Genomic DNA, 22905 nt, shown 5'->3' on the forward strand with positions numbered 1-22905 from the left:
ACAAAAATATTAAGTAAGCTTAAATGCTTACTACAGTACCTTTAAAGATTGGGAAGGGAAATGAATTGATGAAGTTTGACGTTATAAAACCGATAATAGGAATGGAGAAATTAAGATTAATGCTGGCACTCCTCATACACCAAAACAATGCGAAGAAAAATCCAAAGATTTGAATGCTTAAGTTTCGACCAACTGAAACGTGATAAACAGCTAAGCAGCCACATCCCGTTATATGACTAAATAAGGTATCCTACGTGATACATGTTGAATCCCCCATCTGGGAAAACATTCCCTCATTACACTTATCAGCACAATTAGAGATAATTGGCTTAATCACCCACACCGACACGGGACGATTCCGACCCGCCCGTCGCGTCGCGTCGGGCTTGCAATGACTGCCCACAATTCGGACAATCATTATATTTTGCTAAATTGTAACAATAACCTTTGTTCTTGTACTTTATCATAACAAAAGCTTCAAAATTGACCTACCACAATAGAATAATTACTTGGAATAACTTAACTTGTAAAATAAGTTAAGAATCTATTAATAACACTTATATTTAAAGTTCGAAAGACATTAATCAAATATTATCCGATTTCTTTCGTCACGCACGCACTTAAGTCAATGTTCTTCGAACCGAAATAATATCAGCTGTTACCCTCTTCGTTCTAATCTCATTTTCAAAACGTCTCCGATGAAAAAGTAGGTTTTTATTTTTAAAAACATAATCTTCTCCTTGTTAAAATTTACGACAAAAAATAAGCGTGCTTCATATACTTTTTGATTTTTGTAAACGTCACAATTCGTTGAAAAAACGTATAAGTTGGCCACCACGGAAAGCAAGGAGGGACCGCCAGCGGTCGCGGTCATTAAGAATATATATTTTACCCTAATTCCCTGGCCTGTACGCCCACGCACTCTAAGCGGATTGAAGGCTTATCGCCTTACCGCACTGCTCACCTATTTTTTTCAGTGCTAAATATAGTTATAAAAGATAAGAACGTTATTTACTCGGAAGAAAAAAAAACGATAGCGTAGCTTTGATCCCGGAGGCTTTCCGGGGCGGTTTTTCGAATTCCGTGACTCAAATAATTAAGTCCGAATATGGGGGTCGCCGGGTGAAAATTATACATTGTTATTACAGCTATAAATCTCATTTTCGGTGAGCGAGCTCCGTTAGAATAATAAGTGCAACCAATATTTTTAATACAAGTCCTATCGTGAGGGCTACACTTTTTTTTATATAAAAATGATCACAATCCTCTCTTGTGTTAGATTGCACTGACCATACTAATGTAATTTTGATATGTAGAGCTATTAAACGTTTAGACTGACCTAACATAGTAAGTAATGAAAGTATTAGTACAGAGAGAGAGAGATTAGAGTGAAAGTGTTCCTAGTCCTATTAACTACTTAAAATCTTCCTTTTACCACAATGTCATTATTAACTAAAGGCAATCTACATCGTATGTCATACATTTAACTTCAACAAACCAGACACAATGAAGAGAAAATAACTCTATACTGTATTGATTTGCGTAGTCAATATGAACTAATATTACGTTGGACAAATATGGAAACTAGTAGAAATCGTATAAAAGTAAGGATTTGCAGACTGGGAAAGTGTACATGCTACTACTTGAGACGCCTCTGCGTCAGAATATGATGCAATAAACTATTACATTACAAAGGTCATTTGGCTGAGACGAGACGCATTTGTTGTATCGTTCTTGCGATTTTCTAAAGGATATTTGCAAGGATGCATCGCTCACTGTACACAGAATACAGTAGGAAACAATAAATTTATTTTATTACCTTATTTAAATTCTTTAGATTTATTTTATTTCACCATATTAAATTCTACATTTTTAAAGTTATTGAGTTATTTGTTTATTTTTGATTTTTATTTGCTAACTTTAATTATATTTTAACGTGATGCCTCTATTTATCTCCAGCGAGAAACTAGTGAATGGATTTGATGCGGTTTAGGTAGTTTGTTGACTTAGGTTTCAGTTTGGAAACTAATATATGAAGTTAGATAGCGCCCTGACAGAAGCAACTTAGTTTAGAAACGTTACTGAGAGGCAGTTTTATTATCGAAAACATTTTCGAGCAAATTATTTCATATCACGAAAAAGTGTAAATTAAAAAAGTAAACATTTGCATAACTTCTTTACGTAGAACTGATTGAAGGGAATTATATATTATTGAATGGATATGTCAATTTCGTATCGAACGATTTTTTTTTTAAACTAAACAATTGAACTCTTTTATCCATCAAATTACGTGGGAAAAAACGTCCTCGGCTAAGCCTGGATTATGGGGGGTCACTATTTACTTACTATAAGTTGATGTTTTACAGGCAGTTTTTATAGTTTTGTTATTTTTTTCATTACAGAGTAGCGGCGGGTGCCGTTCTGCGAGCGTAGAGAGTGCGGGCGCGGTGACAGTCGCAAGTGCGGGCGGGGGCGGGGGCGCGTGCGCGGGGGAGAGCGCGGCGCGCATGGCGAGCGCGGGCGCCCAGTACCGCGGCGGGCAGCAGTGGGGCGCGGCGTACGCGCAGCCCTGCCGCTACCCGCCGCCCCAGCCGCAGACCTACGCGGCGCCTAGCTACACCCCCCATCAGGTAAAATCCACATGCTTACCTTATTTTGTACGCTTATTGGTATGACCGTGAAAAAGCTACGAGTTTTGGAGATATTTCATGAAGGCATTTTAATGCTTTGTACTAGGACCTAAACTAGTCAAGCCTGTCCTATTGCACTCGAGATTGTCTACAGGGCGAGTTTTACTAGGTAAAACCCCAAGTAATCCTGTTTTCCCTTCAGGAGGCAGGGTAACTTTCGAAGGTTTTCCACTCCCCACTAAGGTACCAAAAAAGCCATAAAGTGAACAAATAATGGTTTATTAACATCCTTCGGAAAACTACAGTGGTAACAGAACAAAAACATATTTCTCACATCCCGCGTCTGTCAATTTATTGATTCATAGTTTTTAAATCTATACAGCCAAATATAGAGCTTTACATGATAACAAATACAATAAACAATTATCCTTTAAAATCTTACTAATATGGTTTGATGGATGTTGGAAGGTACCTTCAGAACGATTCAACGGATGTCGGATGAAATTTGGCACAGATATAGAACAACGTCTGGAAGCGCATAGGCTACTAAGTAATTTTTAATACCGCGCAGACAGAGTCGTTGACGACAGATAGTATAATAATTAATACCAGATTGTCACTGTATGAAGTACTAACATATACATTATCGTAGGCTAAGTGGAAACGTACACAGCACTCAGTGAGCGATGCTAATCCGATTCCATTAGCATCTGCAATTCTATTTACTGTGACCTCTTATGGACCTTGCCAACTTGCATTTGGACAAAGCGTCATACGTGTTTATAGCTATTAACTTGAATTATTTACCAAAGCATTTTCTACTGTATTATAATATACGATTTGAGTGTGATGACGTCACCTAGTCTTGACGTTTTAGAGGTAAGCAGACTATAAGGGATTTCATACATCTATACATAGAGCAAGTTATGGGGTCGGTGTCTGTTAGGTTCATCGCATCCAACAATTTCTTTGTATGATATAATTGCTTCTTTATGCGTAATGGATGAATATGAGTTATATTTGTCTGGTTAGTTTTATAGGAAGCAATTTTTACAACTCATGTACAAACTTTGGCAAACTTTCAAATGTACCTACATAAATATTATTAATAACAGTCGGGTTTTGTGTCTACCAGCTATAGTTTGCAAAAACAATGTACAATATAAATTTATATATCGCTATGTATACAGTAGTTCCTATTACTATTCAATTGATTATACTAAATATTCTATTTTACTTTATTAGACTAAAAGACTTCGTTCAGTCTTCTTATTTCAGCTATATTAAAAACTAGCTGACACTCTTGAGTCCGTCCGTCTGAAACTAAAAAAACATAATTAGTAGCATATTTTTTTTCAGACTGTCCTATATGTATTCCAAATTTCATCGAGATCCGTTCAGACGTTCTGGAGAGACCTTCAAACATCCATCCATCTAAAAGAAATAGAGCTATATAAAAATTACTTATGTTTGTAATGTAAAAGCAAATATTATTTACTCATTTATTTGTGAAAATAAGTATTTTATTTTCTAATTTATAAGCTACATCGTAATATTAAAGTCACGATACAGAGATCCATTTCCAAACATTTATTAGGAAGAAATCTCAAGTAATATATCCACAATAAATAGAATCAATCACAGAGTTCAGCGCCGCTTCTCAATCTAATGAGGAAAGTTTGCCAATGGATTTATGACCGATGGAAAGTATTGCTGTATTAGCTGACATACGCCGAGTTGTCTCGCAAAATAAAACGAAATTCTTTATGGAAATATCGAATTTCATTACATTTCAAATATCGTACACGATGTTAGAACGTCGGTGGCTCAGGGCTTAAGCACTTGATTTGCAATCTGAAGGTTCTGGGTTCAAATCCCGTCATGTACCAATGTGTTATCCGACATTCTTACGGTGAAGGAAAACATCGTGATGCAACCTGCACATATCTGAGAAGAAATTCATAGATATGTGTGAAGTCAACCAACCCGCACTTGGCCAGCGTGATTGACTTTGGTCTAATCACCCCTAACTTAGGCTAGGCTCCGAGCTCCTCGGTGGGGACGTATAGTGAGCTGCTGATGATGACACGATGTTGATATCATTCATTGCGCAAATATTAAAATTGTAGGTTATATTAACGTAGGTGCCATCTATCTATTAAACGTTAAGGTAATCTTACTTATATTATAAATGCAAATATTTGCCAGTGATGAATAAAAGAAGACACAGGAAGTAATCAATGGACATTGAAAAGGGCCATGTCATCTCGTAAATAACTCATGCAATTCACGGCATAGAATATCGAATTGAAAGATTTCTGATATGTGCTATTATCAAAGATAATTAACTGTGAATTGAGCGCGTTGACACGGCTCCATCAATTTCTTGCCCCCTTCTCCATCGCGCCACGCATCCCCGGATCGTTATGCATAATACAGCCTACATTGTTATATGATTAATGTTTTCTTGGGCCACTTAAACAGGGCACTGAAGCGTGATTTGCATAAAACTAGTTAATGTACAAGTTTCAGATTGGTTTAATACACTTCGCTTTTCATTTACTGTAGGGTTATTTGGGTTGAACGTAGACGGAGCGTACTCTGTTATTACAGGAGTTTTTAGGCGCAGTTCGTGACGGTCGATCGACGATAAACAGTTTTGTGGGGGCGCGAACACTGGTTGCTTCTATTCAAAAAACACGAGACTGTCTGGTTATAATAACGTTGAGATTTTTTTTGGAAATATATGCATTTAATAATCAGGCTATCTTTAACAGTTGAGTAAGTTTGTTGTCAAAATAAACTGTCATCACGACTATCCAATTTTGTGACACAGCTCAAGTTTTTGAAATAATAAATAATACCCGGATTAAACTACTACTTAATGTACAGGATGTTATTTATTTGCTTATTAAAATACTACTCGGAATTTAGCAAACCTATAATTAGCCTCCGATTTCAATATGCAAAAAATCGCAACCTATTATTAATCTAAGCATTAACCTAAACCTAAAACCATTCAAAATCGATTAACGTTAATGCTGGACCCGACATTTGCAAGATTAGTCAAGTATTTTTTTATTTACTTTTATAGGGCACTTATTGGATATTACAAAAAATATATTTATTATATTTGAAACGTATAAATACATCCACAATGTCAAATAGAAAGAATAAATGTTGATGGATTATTACCACCAAAGACTAAGATTGAAGACTTCATTATCAATCTTCCGTGCCGACTATTAATTTAGTTGCTATACTACACAGTCTCTGAATAATATGATCGTGATATTCTACTACCGAAAAGCTTGACCAAAAACATACTCTTATTTCATTTGATTGAAGGAACCAATTTGTTTTTATTCGTGTCAATTATTTGTATCCGAAGATGCATTCCTTAGCTGCACTTAATCATGCAGATTTAATCATCGAACGATGAATATTATTGGGGTGCAAATAATATAAGTGGCCAATGTTTTCGAAAGTCAATGGAGTTCAAGGGGCAAGACACAAACCAGATGTCGCACAAACCCCTGCAACGTCCCCTCGCGAGGACTTTGTAAAAGGAATTCCTCGAGTCCTTATCGCTCTCTGAAATAAAATGTACCGCGTCGTAGTCGTACGTGTTTTATTACAGCGTCTCTGCTACAGAATTTATCTCGATGTTCTGAGCTTTAGGGTTCCGCGTTCTTTGTTTTTATGATCCACAGAAATGAAGGGTGTTCGATGTGTATATTTAAATCTTTTTTTATGGTTTGGAATATAAAAAATAAATGTTACGGTATGGGGATGTAAGGGAAGCCACTTTTATATGTCCCTTGTGTATTATAAGTGATTGAGGAAATAAATAAATCAAGGCGAAGAAAGTCGTTTAATTTACCACAAAATGTATTTGTCCTGTTTACTATTTCCCGAATTGATTCGAAATATTAATCAGATATGTTAAACATAATGTTAATATATATGTATAAACTAAATTCTCTCGAACTTTGGTCAGTAACATACATAAAAAATAATTTACCTTTAGCGCTAACTTCAAAGGTAACTCGGTATATAAAGTATAAAAACCAAAATATAGGAATAAATTAAACGCGAGCTTAATATACCATTTAATATATTCGTAATAATAATAAAGAAATAGTTATATTTGTTGCTCTAAAATAATTGTACTAGTTTTACAAATACGGAACCTTTTGAGAGTATTCTATTAAAGTGCTAAGATTCTTGCGTATAACAAAGAAAAAGTCCTAATAGAAGACTCGGGAGAAAATGTACCGAGCTACCGTGAATGAGGTATTTTCTTTAGAACAGCTATGCGGTGTATTTTAAAGAATTTCACAAACTTCGATTCTGCGGATTTTTACTCTTTGCAACTATGTTACGAGAGATCCTTCACGAACTGAGATCTAACGAGTAACCGACTGAGAAAAAAGAAAGATAAAAATTTTAAAATTTAACAATGTTTTATTCTTAAAAATATTAATATTAAAAACATTCATAAGAACTAAATATTAAAGTAGCCGTTAGCGTCAATAATAATTCCTAGTAAATTAAAAAAAAGTGTTTACGTTTATGATTGAAAATAAATTTCGCAGAAACATCGCGTGTTTCGAGTGGCCCTTACGTTTTGTATTGATTAATGCAATTAAACTTTCGTTAGGGTGCTAAAATAACAATAAAAACTTTATCGCACAGACTGTAATTTGAAAAGCTATCATTACGTTTCGTCGTTTATTATCTACAAATAAAGATAAATAGACTTACAAGTATTCAAACAAATCAGCTTTAAAAACAAATCTGATAATCTCCAAAGTAACATTGTTTAAAATATCTATTAAAAAATCAAACTTCAACAAACCGCAACAAAAAAATTACTGACAATCTTTTGACATAAAACATCGAAAGTCATAAAAACGAAATAAATACCCAATGACCCTTAGCAGTCATAAAAGCGCGGTTAAAAGCTATCAATTTGAAAAGTTTATTTTGTTTAGGTTAGTCGGCGCTCCACGGAAGCCGCGACTGCTCCGCTGCGATACTCCGCTGTGTAAACAATGCATAATACTGACTAAGGAACGTTAAACATTCGACAACGTACATAGTTTAATGTATACTGCGAAATAAACTATGTAGGTACTATGTAAACTTTAACTATCCAAAAGTCCGAATCAAATGAACATCGATGATTAAAAACAAATTATACGGTATCTTCAATTCTAAATTATTAGTTATTTAAATAATTGAAGCTCTAAACTATAAAAATTAATAGTATCCTTATAAAAAAAATCGTTAAAATAACTTACTTATCCTAGTCTGAGAAATTCGCTGTTTGTTTAAGCTCTTGGTGTTGCGCAGCCCCGAGATTTGCGCCATTTTTAATTGATACTATAAAGTTCTATTCTATTCTTTAATGTCATACATGTATTATTACATACGTAACACGTAAAATGTCTAATAATAAATAAAATTATCAATGGTAGCATAGAATCGATAGGATGCGTAAGTTGTAGACAGGACTCCAAGTGGTTGATTAACGACGTGGCATACGTCAACTGTCAGGGCTGTCACAACTGCGCTCCTTGTTAGATTCATCGCAAGCTCTATCGAACGTGGCGGCCCTAAATGGACCACATTTCTTTTTCAAAAGAGGAGGCCAAATGTTTTTTACGTCAGTACGTAATGACAATCAACTGTTAAGTATGCAGACGGGGTATATTTTTTATAAGATTTAGATTTAAGTATTATTGATGAGTTTAGTTTTAAAATATTTACACATTCCATTGTTATAATGTAAGCATAATAGGTTCTAGATGTATATTAGGGTGGTCTATCTTGTATAAACAGATTTTACTTGCCGCAGTTGGCATAATTTTTTTTTTTTTGGATTTTGGTTAAAATATTTAATTTTTTTATTTCTGTGCTAAGACGATTGAAAGTAAAATTAGAATGGTGTAAATCTTTCTTCGTTTTCTTTCCAATACTTTGGATCGGGTTAAAACACATGAGAATGTGTTTTACATATTTTAATTTTAAATTCGCACAAGCCCACCCACATTAGGTATGAATTCGTCAGCCGTTACGTTTTCTTGCGATACACTGTCAAAAGATTATGTTGATATATTTAAATGTATGCGTTACGAAGTAGAAAAAAAAATGTAAACAAAATTACCACATTTATTTCGGTGCGATCCGTTCAAGTGGTGTTTTTTCACTGTCAAACGAAATGGATAACGATAAGTCGGTGAAATATTAGATGTTTCAGTTATATTATTAACTAGGGGACTATGTAATTAACTAAAACTTCCATAGATTAACGATTCACATATTTAATTTCGGATTACTGCCATCAGCCACGTTCTAAATTCTTAGTAAAATGGTATTTGCGACTAGTTCACACGTTCTGAAAGTACTTAATAATAATTAATGTAATCTTAATTTACTAATATTATAAATGCGAATGTTTAGATGGATGGATGGATGTTTAAAAGTATCTCCAGAATGGCTACATGGGTCATACTGATGTAGAATACAGGAAGAACACATAGGCTACTAATTAAGTTTTTTTCTTCATTCCGGACGAAGGAGTCGCGGGACAAATTTATTAGTAATATAAGAAATAATCATCTGATATTAAGGAACTATTATTACTATCAACAATTGATTTATATCCTCTTATTGTCCTCTTGGCTACGAATGAGTGCTTACAATTTCGGATTAATATATTGTGTCTCCCATATTGATTGCTACAGGCTTACCATCTGTCAGATTTAAAGGCTAATAAACCGAAAGCTTTTTCGATTGTAGGACAAATTTATCTCCTAAAATATCCGGAAGACCCAATTCTAAAATTGGAATGTAACCATCTCTTATATGTTTATTGTGTTATACATTATAGTTTATTTTTGGTGTATTGGGGCACATCCCACATGCGGGACCCTAGCGGGGTGAAAGTATAAATAAACAAGGCTTGCTGATATCTGTCATCCGAAGAATTAGATTTATTTCTGTTCTGGCGGAAGTTGAAGGACCCCAACCCCTCGTGAAATGAGCCGGCCGACATACCGCGTAACGCCAACTAATGCTTACAGAATTTCACGCTGCATTTACTTCCACTGATAATTTAATTTGACAGCTCATTCCCATAGATGCGCCTAATAAAGACTGAGAAGCGTTGGACGATGATAACCTCTTTTTATTTATTTTATTAATGTAAATCTAATATTAAGTTTGTTGAATGCAATGGAAATTTAATGAATGTAAGTGTATTTACATATTTTACTGGCTGACAATTTCATTTATTGTTGAATGTTTTAATGATTCCGACTCAACTTCTATATAAGCTTTATAAAAGTAAAGTTGTTTATACTAATCATTATGCGAATATTTGGATGAAAGTTTGTTAGAAGGTATCTCCAGAACTGTTGCGTAGATCTCGCTTAAATTTCACATAGACGTAGGCGTAAAACACTACTAGGCTACTATATTTTTTTAATTCCACGCGGACGGAGACACGGGCGATGGGTAATACGACATAAATATTAAATTGCAACATAAACTGGTTCAACATTGTCGATCGAGACTTGATGTAGCAAGGATAAAGGGTATTTTGTAGCGAGGGTGGATGGATTTTTTTTGTGGAATTATGTTAATGTCGGAGAGACGCGGGCCCCAGCTGCCTGTGTTTGAATTTGCTCGTCGGTCACCATTTTTTCCTGTAACATCTGACCTTTGTCCATTAGGGGAGGATATAAGCTTGTCATCTGTTTGATATCCTCGCGTAATGTATTCGAAAATCGTACAAAAAATCTTATAATACAAAACAATTTTAAATGTGAATATGGTTTAAATAATTTGAAATATTTCGTAGTTTGAATATATTCAAATCAAGAGTAATTTTTAAAAACGTTAAAATAGTAGCGGTGGAACTGTCTTTGCCAAAAATTATAACCTTACGATGAGAAGTGAAAGATCAAAGAGAATTTCTGAACAGAGCTATGCGGCTTATAAATATATTCCATAGAGAGAATATCTGTGGAAGTTCGAGTTCATTCCACGGTTTCAATAAAGAAAATAATGTATAATGTTTAAAACAAAACATAACTATAACATGGTATGATTCTTTTATGTAATTCCTGAGACTGCCATTGAAATACTTGTGGAATACGCTTCAATATTCTGTAATAATAGCACGCCGATGCTCCACTGTGGAACGTACGCGAACATATCAACACATAATATAGACTTACTCGTATTTAATTAAAACATTACATACGAGTTGAGAATGAAGGCAGTTTTAAACAAAGCTATCTATTAATATACAGTAATTGTATAAGACTTTTGACTTGAATTAGACTTTTGGTAGACTTGAACATTTTGCCTTTCGTGTCGACTAACCATTTTGCTTAGTAGTAGCGTTATTAAATGAAGTACCTTTACGACCACAACTTTCAATTTCAATTTGCTTTCCTTATGTACCTTTTAATTGGTTTTCGAACATTTATAGATACGAGTCTTCACCGGCTTTGAATTTATGAAAACAATAACGTAAAACGTCAAACCACACGACCGTGCGAATAGATACGATCGTGAAACGAGAATGCTGTCTATTCATTTCTACAGGCCGTATTCAACCATTGAACAGATGATAGAGGAAACAGATGTATGCTTGGAACGTGTGCTTTATTTTAATGTCTCCTAACTCCGTTTAGAATGAGGTTTTATAGGTGAAAAATACAAAACGTGTATGTAGGAAGCCCAATTTTGGTCCTTTTTCCTTTCCTATCCTCGCAGAAATGGGAGGCGAAAGATTATCCCTTCGTTTGTCAATTAAATCAATTTACATCAACGGGCAGCGCTCACTGCTATTTTGGAAAATTTAGGCGACCGCTTGTTTGTTTGCCACATTATGTTATAATGAAAAGAAAAAGCATAGTTTTTCTAACCGTGATTTTCTACTTGTATAAACATATGTATGTATGTATGATTTGCGTAGGTATTTTGGTTAGTAAACGGTGAGGAACAAATCAGTAGCAGTTTCATATTAAATTAACTTAGTTTCCGGCTCGCTTTCTCGTTTGTGTGCTACAGGCGTAAATGTTGATGCGATATAGCGATGCTGATTGAATCGACGATAAAACAAATGGAGCTCTCGCTCAATTTAAATAGATTGAATAGGATTTATGTTTCATTTCACGAGGCAGGGATGTGAATAGCCGAATCCTCGGCGCTATTATTTGTATACCCATGGATTGAATGCAATGTACTGTCTAAATCGTGAAAGCAACGAGCCAATTTCTCTTTAATTAATTGAGTTATGATCTAATCTTAGAAGAATTAGTGTAAGTTTTACGAAGAGTATTGTTGTGAGTTCAATATGGCTGTACTGGAAATAAATACGGTATAATTGAAAAGCTCAAGTATTTTTTTTCATTCTTAGAATTTATTTCTCACAAGCCTCTCACCGTATGATACTTCATCCCATCTCAAGACAGGTCTGAAACTAGTTAAAGCATATACCAGACTATATGTGAGTGTATTCATAATTTTTTTAAGGTTATAATATTTCTTGAATTTTCATAATTTAATATATTTTACTATGATGTCACTTGCTTAAACATTATTATAATATAGCTTCAAGTGTAGAACCTAACGATGTCTGAAATTCGTTATAATTACATAGACTCGCCCGATGTTAGCGATAATAAAAGGCACTTGAAAACGACGGAGGCCACTCTACGACCAGACCACTCGCTACCTCCTACCTACCTCTCTACTCTTATTAATATCGTCGTGTGCTATTGCAAATTCCATTTAAAAGATGGCGGTTATGTTGGAAGCCAGATATCTGAAAATATAATAAATAATAATTCACAATCTTTACATACTGTATATTAATAAAAATCATAAATTGACCCCAATAAATAAACATCGTTATAACCCAAATTGATGAATTATATGATATCCGATTGGCAAAGTTTATCTTTCTATTAGAAAAGAATGTATTTAATGAACCGCAAACATTAATCTAATTAAAAAAATGTAATCTACATGAATAAATTTTAAAGTAATTTATAAAACCCATCGCATTTAAAATCAAGTTATAAAAATTAATCACCCGATAAAAATCGGCACATCAAAGTAAATACCTACATATTCCATCTCAAACTTATGGTAAACATAAACTCATAAACTCGTTGTTAGCTGTAGGTTTCGAATGTCGAAGCATTGTATAAATTCATATTATCATCTCTTACTTTTCTTTGCGAAAAACTGAGACAACAATATGTGTCAAAAAAGAATCACAGCAATGGGATTTCACGGTTACAAGTTGTGAATGTTCGGTGTTGCAATGATTGCGTCCTTGCGAACTGTTTTCATTTCCCGCCGTCACACGTCAACTTGACGCCTGTCGAAGCTTTGCCTTGATGAAGCTGGGAGGCTGCGCCGATGAACGAAGCTTTCATAACCATTGTGACGAGAATGAGTGTAGTCGTTGTCTATAGCTACATTTAATAGTACTGGCATTTATTTTGTTTCGTTATTACAATAATTTATTCATTAATTGCCTCGTCTATCTAAGCCAGTACTTACTATGATATTATATTAACTTATTTAACTAAATAACAAAGAGCTGTAAAAAAATTGTAGCAACTAATGCCATAGCCACCTATTTATGTTTCTACTGCAATATCTATCAAAAGTTCTATTTACAAAGTTATACAGCGTATATTTGCACAGCTTTACTCCGCTACTTGGAAAGTGTTTGCTTAAACTTTAACAGTCCAATTGCATCTCAATCTCGGGCGGAAATGTTGAAGCCGCAGAGGCAATATACCGCGGCCCGTCTAGACCCGTCTCCCACAGGACACGTCGACTCGAGCAATAATCCACCCAATTTCTAGTGTACAGCCAGCCAACATTAATTTGATAAATCGTACAGTCAGCGACATAAATATTTATCCACTTACAAAACATTAAAAATTTGTATAGGTCTTGGGTTAAAAAAAATACACGAATACGTCAATAAAATGTTATATAGTCGGAAAAATACTCAATGATGCGTGTATACATATTTTTGAAACTGAAATTGTTTACTGGTTTTTTAAGCTTTGTAAAAGCATTTATGCAGCTGACTGTACATGTGAACGTGATGTCGAAGAGTAAATTATAGCTCATGACGTTTAAAAAGCCCTCTGTATATAGTAACTTGATCTCTTGTGTCATCCAAAGTGAATATTATACCATATTATACCAAAAACGCTGATATATGAAGTCCGTTTATCCGGAAAATGGTTGCATTAGTAAATCAGACTATATATGTAGAACATTTTTTGCCATCAAAACAATACTTTCTGGTCTGTATTTCGGATTTATGGAGGCCATCTTGAGTAAAGGAAACTTATACACGATAAATAGTCTGTATTATGCCTTATTTTATTTCAAACGCAACATGTTTAGCCTTAAAATTGAATTAGTAAACCAGCTGTCGTCTGCGACTTCGTCCGGGCGGTGTTAAAGAAAACTTAATTAGAAGCCTATGTGTTCTTTCAGACTATGTTCTACATCTATGTCAAATTTCAGCGAGTTCCATACGGCAGTTTACGAAATACCTTCAAACGACCATCCAACCAAACATTCGCATTTATGATATTAGTAATATAAAGGAATAATTACATGTTTCCTACGTAAAGTATAAGTTTCTTAATTTTTTTTATTTATAGTTTAAAAATTATGCAATTAGAGGTTGATTGTTCCTAATTTGTAATTGCAAATTGGAGTCTTATAAAGTCCTATTAAACTGTCGTCTAGTAAGTTGTTAATAGTGATCCGAGCGGCGGGTTTCGCTACAATTAATCAAATTATTCAATTATACTCTCCGTCCATGAAACACCTTATTTTAAAGCATTCTGTTCCTTGTAATTCAATGCGCTACGACTCCTAAATGCTATTATTTCTTACAAAGTTAAATCATCGCAAGATCGCGGTATAAAATAATTATACCTATATCATATTTATCTAATTTTCGAATAAATCCATTTTTCATGTACTTCAATAAATTATTTTTACTATTCGAAATAATTTATCATACTTATTTCGAAATAAACAATTAAAAAAACAATAATATCAAAATTCAATATTATATATCTCACTATCTTACTTATATTATTGATAACATAGATGGATAGAGGGATGTTTGTTTGAAATGATGTCCAGAACGGCTCAACGGATCTCTATGAAATTAGTCATAGATGTAATACATAGCCTGAAATACTTATTTAGCTTTATTCTAATTCTGCGCGGACGGAGTCGCGTGCGACATCTAATTAAAGAATTATTTCAGTTCTTTACAAAATTTAACCTTCACTGGAATAAGAGGTAAACGTGTTAATATGCTCGGTATTTAATTAACAATCATTATGTTTCCACGTCACGCTTAAACGTTGACATTACAGCTATTATTTACTTTAGCTGCGACTGAAATACTGTTAATGAACAGCTTTCGTTGAACGAAAATTACGTTTACATAAATCCTTTCTAAATATACGCACAACGAAACAAATGAGTACAAGCTGTACAAAAGGGAAGCCGTTAAATTCACTGAAACAAATCATTTTAATACAGTGTGAAAGTTAAATGAAAAAGGAGAGCTTTTAAAATTACAACTTTCGTTAAAATATATGTTATTTTTTACATTACTTATAATTAGGTTTTGTCTGTTTTCGCTTTATATTCCGAATTATATACCAAAACAGTGTTTTATAGGGAATAATCAGTCAGTTATTACGTTAGTAGCTGTCGCCCGCGGCTCCGTACGAGCGGAATTAAAAAAAACTTAACCTTAACCTATGTGTTCTACCATACTATGTTCTACATCTATGGAAAATTTCAGCGACAAACACGCAGCCGTTCTGGAGATTCCTTCTAACAACCATCCATCTATCTAAATATTCGTATTTATAATATAAGTAAGATTACTTACGTTACTTTAAGTTATTTTAACATAGATTCCTACGTTTGTCGTATCACTAGAATACGAATCTGACTATCCACTATTAAACCATTATTCGTCCAGCGAACTTTAGTAGCAAAAAATCTACGTTATGTTGTTTATCAACTTACTACCACGCGTATGTGTCAACGACATAGCGCGAACGAACGTAATATGTTAATTAAGTATAACCATGGATTTCCACTGACAAAACAACCATACTGACACATAGTATCATCTCTGTTTTTACTAAGGGTATGAGAAGGATGCCAATATGTTTTCGTACGAGTCTTTCGGCAGTGGAAACAAAGAGTACATGACGCTATGTGTTTACAACTCCTTAAAGACACATATAAATTCCTCTCACACTTTACACACACTATAGTACTAGACGTAGTTTCCCGTATTTTTATATTACGCGCTCGAATAGACTGGCACATTGATCGTTTACGACATTATTCGAATTCCTTTGCAGTCTCGACAGATATTGTTTGTAGAGTACGTACGTAGTTCTTAATATACCGACATACAAGTTTGTTTCATTGCAGTTATTAAATATATAAATGGAAGTGCTGTCTCTGAGGAATTAAAATAAATAATGATGTTTATAAAACCTTCACTAAACTTTTATGCATATTATTATATCGTTTTTGACGTACTGAGGAATTTATTGTGACGAAATTAAGTACACTACAAATACTTATCTACTAAAAGCATATTGAAATTCCTTAATTAATTGGCTTTTCCTATTTATTTATTTTTATTTTTACTACATAAACGTGTTAATGTTGTTAGAGTGTTAAGCTTTTTTATTGTTGCGCTGGAATCTAGTCTTTTTTTATACCGTATTTATGTTGTTTACCGGACGAAGGCCAATTCCCGATTCAACCTACGATCGACTCGTTAGTCGGAACTAACTGTCGGTCCATAAACGTAGAGCTAACCACGTGCTGGTCATACCGTTGCCCACAACAGACTGCGATCGAAAGAGACTTACTTAAACCACTTTTCCACTAAGCGACCAGTCGCGCGCGGCCATTTATTCTATAAGCAGGACTGTACGCGACGATAACCTTGATCTATTAAAATCACTAATTAGAAAAGCTTAACAATTTTTTTGCTGAATATTTGAACTGAGAGATTTAGATTAAAAGTTACATTATGAAATGTTTAATTTTTTGTCATACGTCAGTAAAAATTGTTCATATGTATTTGGCGTCCCCACTTTGCTCGTTAAAATAGTCGCGCTAGTCGTCGGCGGCCGGCTCAGTCACTCGCACAGGGCTGTTCGTTTAATGGAAAAGATGTCTTATAAGGCAAGCCTGTACCGGGCGTGCTCTGAATCGGCATGCGTTCATTACCCGACCCTATTCATTACCGGGCTAAATAACTAATGGCGTAGCGTCTTACACGTCTCACCAGTTAGTTTCAATGAAGTCGGTTCCCGTGGACGGAAGCGCTTAGCATTGCTATAAATTGGACTCGGCGATACATTTGATCTGATTTTATAGATTTACTAGCTGTCCCCCGCGAATCCGTCTGCCCTGTCTTAAAAAAAAACTTAATTAGAAGTTATTAAAACTTAATAAGAATTATATGTTCTTCCGTGCCAAACTTCAGCAGGTTCCGTTCAGTCGATCTGGAAATACCTTCAAACAAACATCCATCCATCCATCCAAACATTCGCATTCATAACATTAGTAAGATAAAAAAAATTGCACTACTTTATACGAATAATCATTAATTATGTATAACTAGCTGTCGCCCGCGATTCCGTCCGCTGGGAATTAAAAAAACTTAACTAATAGTCTGTGTTCCTTTAGACTATGTTCTTTACTATGACAAATTTCAGCGAGTTCGATGCAGCAGTTCTGGAGATACCTTCAAACATCTATCTATCCAAACATTCGCATTTATAATATTATTGTGATATCCTATTTATTACTTGCAGAGTTTTTAAGTCGGATGTTCAGAATAGGGATATCGTTGTCTACCTGAGTAAGCTAGAACACGACAGATCTTATGGAGATCGTACACGCCATAACTTACCTAGTGTAAATTCGAGTGACTATTATGTACACATTACAGTTGTTGAAAAAAAAATGACAATCAATAAATAAATAAACCACAATGTGCAAGGTCCCACTTGTTATTTGCAGAACATGTCATTTCTCTCAACTGTCGACCGAACGACGAACAAAAAATATGAAAGACGTCCTTTTAATGTCTTTATTGCAGTGAAACTTAATGCCTGTTCACATTACCGATCTGGTTAATTTCACTCGTAAACACGTCCGACCCACAAATAACAAGAGTAAATCTATACCTGTATGAGTAGCAAAAGAAAGAAAGAGAGAGAGCGAGGGAATACAGTTTTAAAAGTTGTAAACAAGTTTTTTTTTTGTTCAGCGCAAGCAATGTTTTCATGTTGAAATTTTAGGAAATCAAATGAAAAGTAACAACATTAAAATGTATCTACAACTATTATTTTAACGTATTTCAGTACACGGGGGGAATGAGCGGTGGTTGCGGGGGCGGTGGCACTCGGGTGCCTACCGCAGCGTCGCCGGCTAACACTGCATCCTCGTCGTCGTCCAACACGGGCTCGGCAGGCGGCACGCGCTCCACCAGCCTCAGTACGGGACCGCCGCCCGCTAGCTCGGCGTCCACGGGCGCGCCCGGTGACCAGCTCAGTCGCACCAACCTCTACATACGCGGCCTTGGCCAGAATACCACCGATAAGGACCTCGTCCAGATGTGCCAGATGTAAGTTTTACATAATTATCAATTATTATAATGATTTTGTAACTATGATAACGTACTCCATGGCCGTAATTAAATCTGATATTGGGACGGGAAATGGTCCAACTGATTTCTTTTACTCACTTTGACACTCGTTGGCGTTGACCCATCTGATGACCTAGTACTCTTGTTACTAAAACATGCAGTTTAAGACGTCTAATGTATGCATCTGACTGATATCTACAGTAATTGAAAAAGCGGTAGAGTAGGACTTGGAAGCTCTAAAATAATAATTTCTTTCATTGTAAACAGAGCTTAGCATGTTCAATATGTTGTGCTGTTTTATGTGCCCCCTTCTTAAATTCTCTGTTCTCATTTTCAGGTACGGCAATATAATTTCAACAAAAGCAATATTGGATAAAAATACAAATAAATGTAAAGGTAAACAATATTCGTACGTACTCTATCCCTTTCTTACACTGTCATAGTTACTGTATATTTTCTGTATCTACATAATATATGTTACTTCTAGTTGAACCTTATCAGTGCATAGATTCACGTATGTATGTAACGTATAATATATGATATTTAAAATGTTACCGTTTCAATATATTTTTCATTTGAAAAATTTAATTCGTAACTGATATTAATATTTTCTAGAATACCATATATCTTCATTAAAATAATCCATCTATGGTGAGAATTTTTTTCCAATATATGCACGATTCTAGATTCGATTTATTCATGTTTACCATTTTTTCATAAAATATATATCATGATATTTTGATTTTCACGTATTGTTTTCGTAGCGTCATCCACACTTAATGCACCAAAGCACAGATAAATTTCTAAATTTAACTTTACAAAGATGGCACGCGCATCAATCGATGTTCGTTGTGAACCTTTCGCGTTCATTGTCATCCTGCTACTTTGTAGGCAAGTAGGTATCTTTGTGTCAATAGTTTCATAGATTTGTTATATGTTTTAAAATTTTTAGATGTCCTCTATAAGCATGTGATTTTAAATTTGTTAACCGCGGTAAGGTCATTACATTATAAAATGTTTAAACTTTTATCTTCGCAGGTTATGGTTTTGTAGATTTCGAAACGATCGCGTCTGCAGAGGCGGCGGTAAAAGGATTACAAGCGAAAGGTGTTCAGGCCCAGATGGCTAAAGTGGGTATCTGGTTCCTGCGTAGACTGAACCGTGTACGTTGTGCATGCAAGTAATATTATTATGACTAACCGCCTCATCCTAACCCGCTCTCATCCATATTGGTACCAACATTACAGAATCAATTCTTATACATATGCGCTGTCATCAACTGTTTGAGAGGAAACTTTATGACGTATGTATTCAAATTAAAAATAATACGACATGATTTTTACATTGTAAAAGAAACTATAAATTCAACATTTCTATACCTTGAACACACACAGAAATGACAGATAATTGTTACTTTTTAATATTCCTCAAAATAGTTAAATAACTTAGAGAGAATTACACATAAATTAAATGATATCCCAATCCATTTCCCATATTCCGTCTACCATTACATTTAGCATTAGTTTATAATATACTTTTAATCATGTGGCCGTAATATTTGAAAACATAAACAATATATTTACTGCTAGAATCAACACAATAAACAAACAACTACATGGTAAATACTTCCCATTTATGATAAAATCTAAAGATTTCATGATATACTCTACAGCCTAGTGCAGGCGTATCCTTGATAAGATTCCGTAGGTCCAGTTGTAACGCCAGTACACGCATCAATTTCTATAATCGATCCGTCAGTTTGTGTTTGGGGTAACGTGACAACTGATAGTTTGCGCGTTCGTACGTCCGTGCGACGAGAGACTAGTTTGTTGTAAGTATTCGCTATCCTGTCAGTGGTTCGCTCGGCGCTGACATAACGCTTACTTAACTTACTTGAGACATGTCCATCCTGTCGTCTTGTATATCGTTTGCTTTAGCGTCATAACAATGTACTATCGCTACTGGGCTCTGGGTATTTCTATGCTTTCAATATTAAATAGTGTGTATGCGAATTAACCAGCTTCATAATCTCTATATGCTGATATTCCAATGTCGTTAATAACATAACTAAATATATTATAGCGTATTAGATCCTAACCGCTGATTTACAAACTGTCCGAGTTGGCTTCAATGTCTAGATTATCTATGCGGGCTTTGAGCTATTAACAATATTAATACACCTATTCTGAGACAGCCTTTCATCCCTTTGTTGAACCGTTAAGGTGATACTAAATATAAGCAATAGCTTCTTTGATTTGAAATTACTTCTGTAAGGTCTAAAAATAAACATTTCTCACTTTCATACACTGATATTAATTCTATTTTAATGACACTTTTTTTAACACACGTAAATTTCAAATTCGAATTCAAAATTTAAATTCAAATATCATCAAAACAGTTGTAACTGCTGAGCGTGTACTTGATCTGTGCGTTGTGATGCGTTCGCAGCAACAGGAGCAGGACCCGACCAATCTGTACATGGCAAACCTGCCGCCGCACTTCAAAGAGAACGACGTTGACCAACTGTTGGCCAAGTTCGGGCAGGTGGTGTCGACGCGCATACTACGCGACACACACGGCCACAGCAAGGGAGTCGGCTTCGCCAGGATGGAGTCACGCGAAAAATGCGAGCAGATCATTCAGGTAAATTAATATACGTTTATACAAGTTTCAGCGAAATTATCAAGACAATAAATAATTATATTCCTACCCCAATATTCAGACTCAATAAACTATAATATGTATTAATGCACCTCACAGTAACCTTAAAAACAAACCTTACTTAACCAAAAATTGAGCCCTAGACAGTGGTTAGTGCATAATCCTACCAAATTTAAATTCAACCGAATTTCATATAAAGTTAAATTCAAATTTGTGCAATTTTATCGTTGGTATAAGATCGATATGAAATTTAAAAAGTACAATTGGTCAATACAAATATTTTTTTCAATATTCTTGTCAATTAAAAGCAATAATTTTGTTTAATTATCAGATGTTTAATGGCAACTCGATACCGGGGGCTAAGGAACCGTTGCTTGTGAAGTTCGCCGACGGCGGTAGCAAGAAGAAGTCTCTCTATAAGCAGAACGACAACAACGGTCGAATGTGGCGGGATAACAACGAATCCATTACTCAGGTACTACTATAATCAATATTTATACATAGAAAAACACATAGAAAAAGTATATAAGAATAGAGCTTAGCTTATTTAGCATCAGTTTATTTCCCAATGGCTTAGCGAAATGAATACTTTTATTGGAACACTAGAATGCATAAATTTTATGTACATACATTTTTACACATAATATTGCGTTGGTAAGTGAAACAAACGAAGCAACCAAAAACCCTATTTGTATCCCTTTTTTGTTTTTTATTTGTTTATATTTTAAAATTATTTACGTATATTACGTATTTTGTATGATTCTGTTTTTCTTTTCAGTGTTTGTAATATTTTTTTTTTCATTTTAGGAACAGAAGCCTACCTTATAAAGAGTTTTGTTTATAAATCTATTATTTTTATTTGTTTTTCTAATTATGTTTTTCATTTGTTTACTTCTCTATACTATGCTGATGCAAATTGAAGATTTTTGCATTGGCATGAGTCTTTCTGATCACTGATTTTGTTTAATATCATAGTTATTGAGTAATCATGTATACTCTGTATACAGAATGCAAATATTGCCATGTACAACGCAAGACTACCATACATTCATATATTGAAAGTTGCTTATTTTGGCCTGAGTTAAATCAAATCGTCAAAATATGATCTTTGGTCGAAACTTCTAAAATAGAATGTATGGTTTTCCGTCGTTATGTGTGTTCCGGTTAAAGAGTACCCTGTACAAAGTGTGTAAACGTGGTGAAATCTGTAGTAGTGTTAATGAGGTTGTCAGTGATTAAGGACGCGTGGAGACGTTGAGCAGACGGTATGGTTCCAGGCGATGAGCGTGAGCGGCGTGTACGCGGGCGGCGTGGCGGCGGGCGGCGCGGCGGAGTGCGGCGGCGTGTACCGCGGCGCCGGCGTCTACGGCCTCGCCTACCACCCGCAGCTGCATCACCCGCACCCCGCCGCCTGGCTGCCCTACGCCGCGCTGCTGCCGCCCGCGCACCCGCACGCGCACCCCGCGCACCCCACGCACCCCGCGCACGCCGCGCACCCCACGCACCCCGCGCATGCCGCGCACCCCGCGCATCTGCCCATCGACTCTGTGCCCAGCCAATACGTGAGTAGTTACAACATAACCATTTATCGATAGCAATTACTAAACAACTATTGTAAGTACAGCGTAAGTCATATAGTGATCATGTTATTAAGATGTCCGATTTTCTATAGTGGAAAAAATTCTATCTAGTCTTACTTCGCTCGGCAAACAGCTCACGTCGATGCCGACCAACAAGGAATATTCAGTCACAAAATAAAATTAACAAAACGACTGAATCCTTTTCCTTTTCCAGGTAAACTGGGACAGCCTAAGGCCGGAAAATGAATTATACGTG

The 22905-nt window shown here is 35.2% G+C and overlaps 1 protein-coding gene across 7 annotated transcripts in view; it reads left to right on the top strand.

Annotated features, from left to right (window-relative positions):
• The window catches only part of shep (RNA binding motif single stranded interacting protein alan shepard), a 115185-nt gene that overhangs the window by 90475 nt on the left and 1805 nt on the right, over positions 1–22905 (top strand). For 4 of the 7 annotated variants that reach the window (XM_013309229.1, XM_013309235.1, XM_013309233.1 and 1 more), the window contains 8 exons: positions 2403–2630; positions 18125–18387; positions 18746–18804; positions 19447–19571; positions 20857–21051; positions 21401–21544; positions 22332–22631; positions 22864–22902. In XM_013309229.1, coding sequence (XP_013164683.1) covers positions 2403–2630; positions 18125–18387; positions 18746–18804; positions 19447–19571; positions 20857–21051; positions 21401–21544; positions 22332–22631; positions 22864–22902 — 1353 coding nt within the window. The remainder of the gene's footprint in view (positions 1–2402; positions 2631–18124; positions 18388–18745; positions 18805–19446; positions 19572–20856; positions 21052–21400; positions 21545–22331; positions 22632–22863; positions 22903–22905) is intronic. The other 3 variants (XM_013309230.1, XM_013309231.1, XM_013309232.1) reach the window with 3 other exon arrangements.

This window comes from Papilio xuthus, unplaced genomic scaffold (genome assembly GCF_000836235.2).
Source record: "Papilio xuthus unplaced genomic scaffold, Pxut_1.1 DF827777.1, whole genome shotgun sequence".
Taxonomy (NCBI): Eukaryota; Metazoa; Arthropoda; class Insecta; order Lepidoptera; family Papilionidae; genus Papilio; species Papilio xuthus.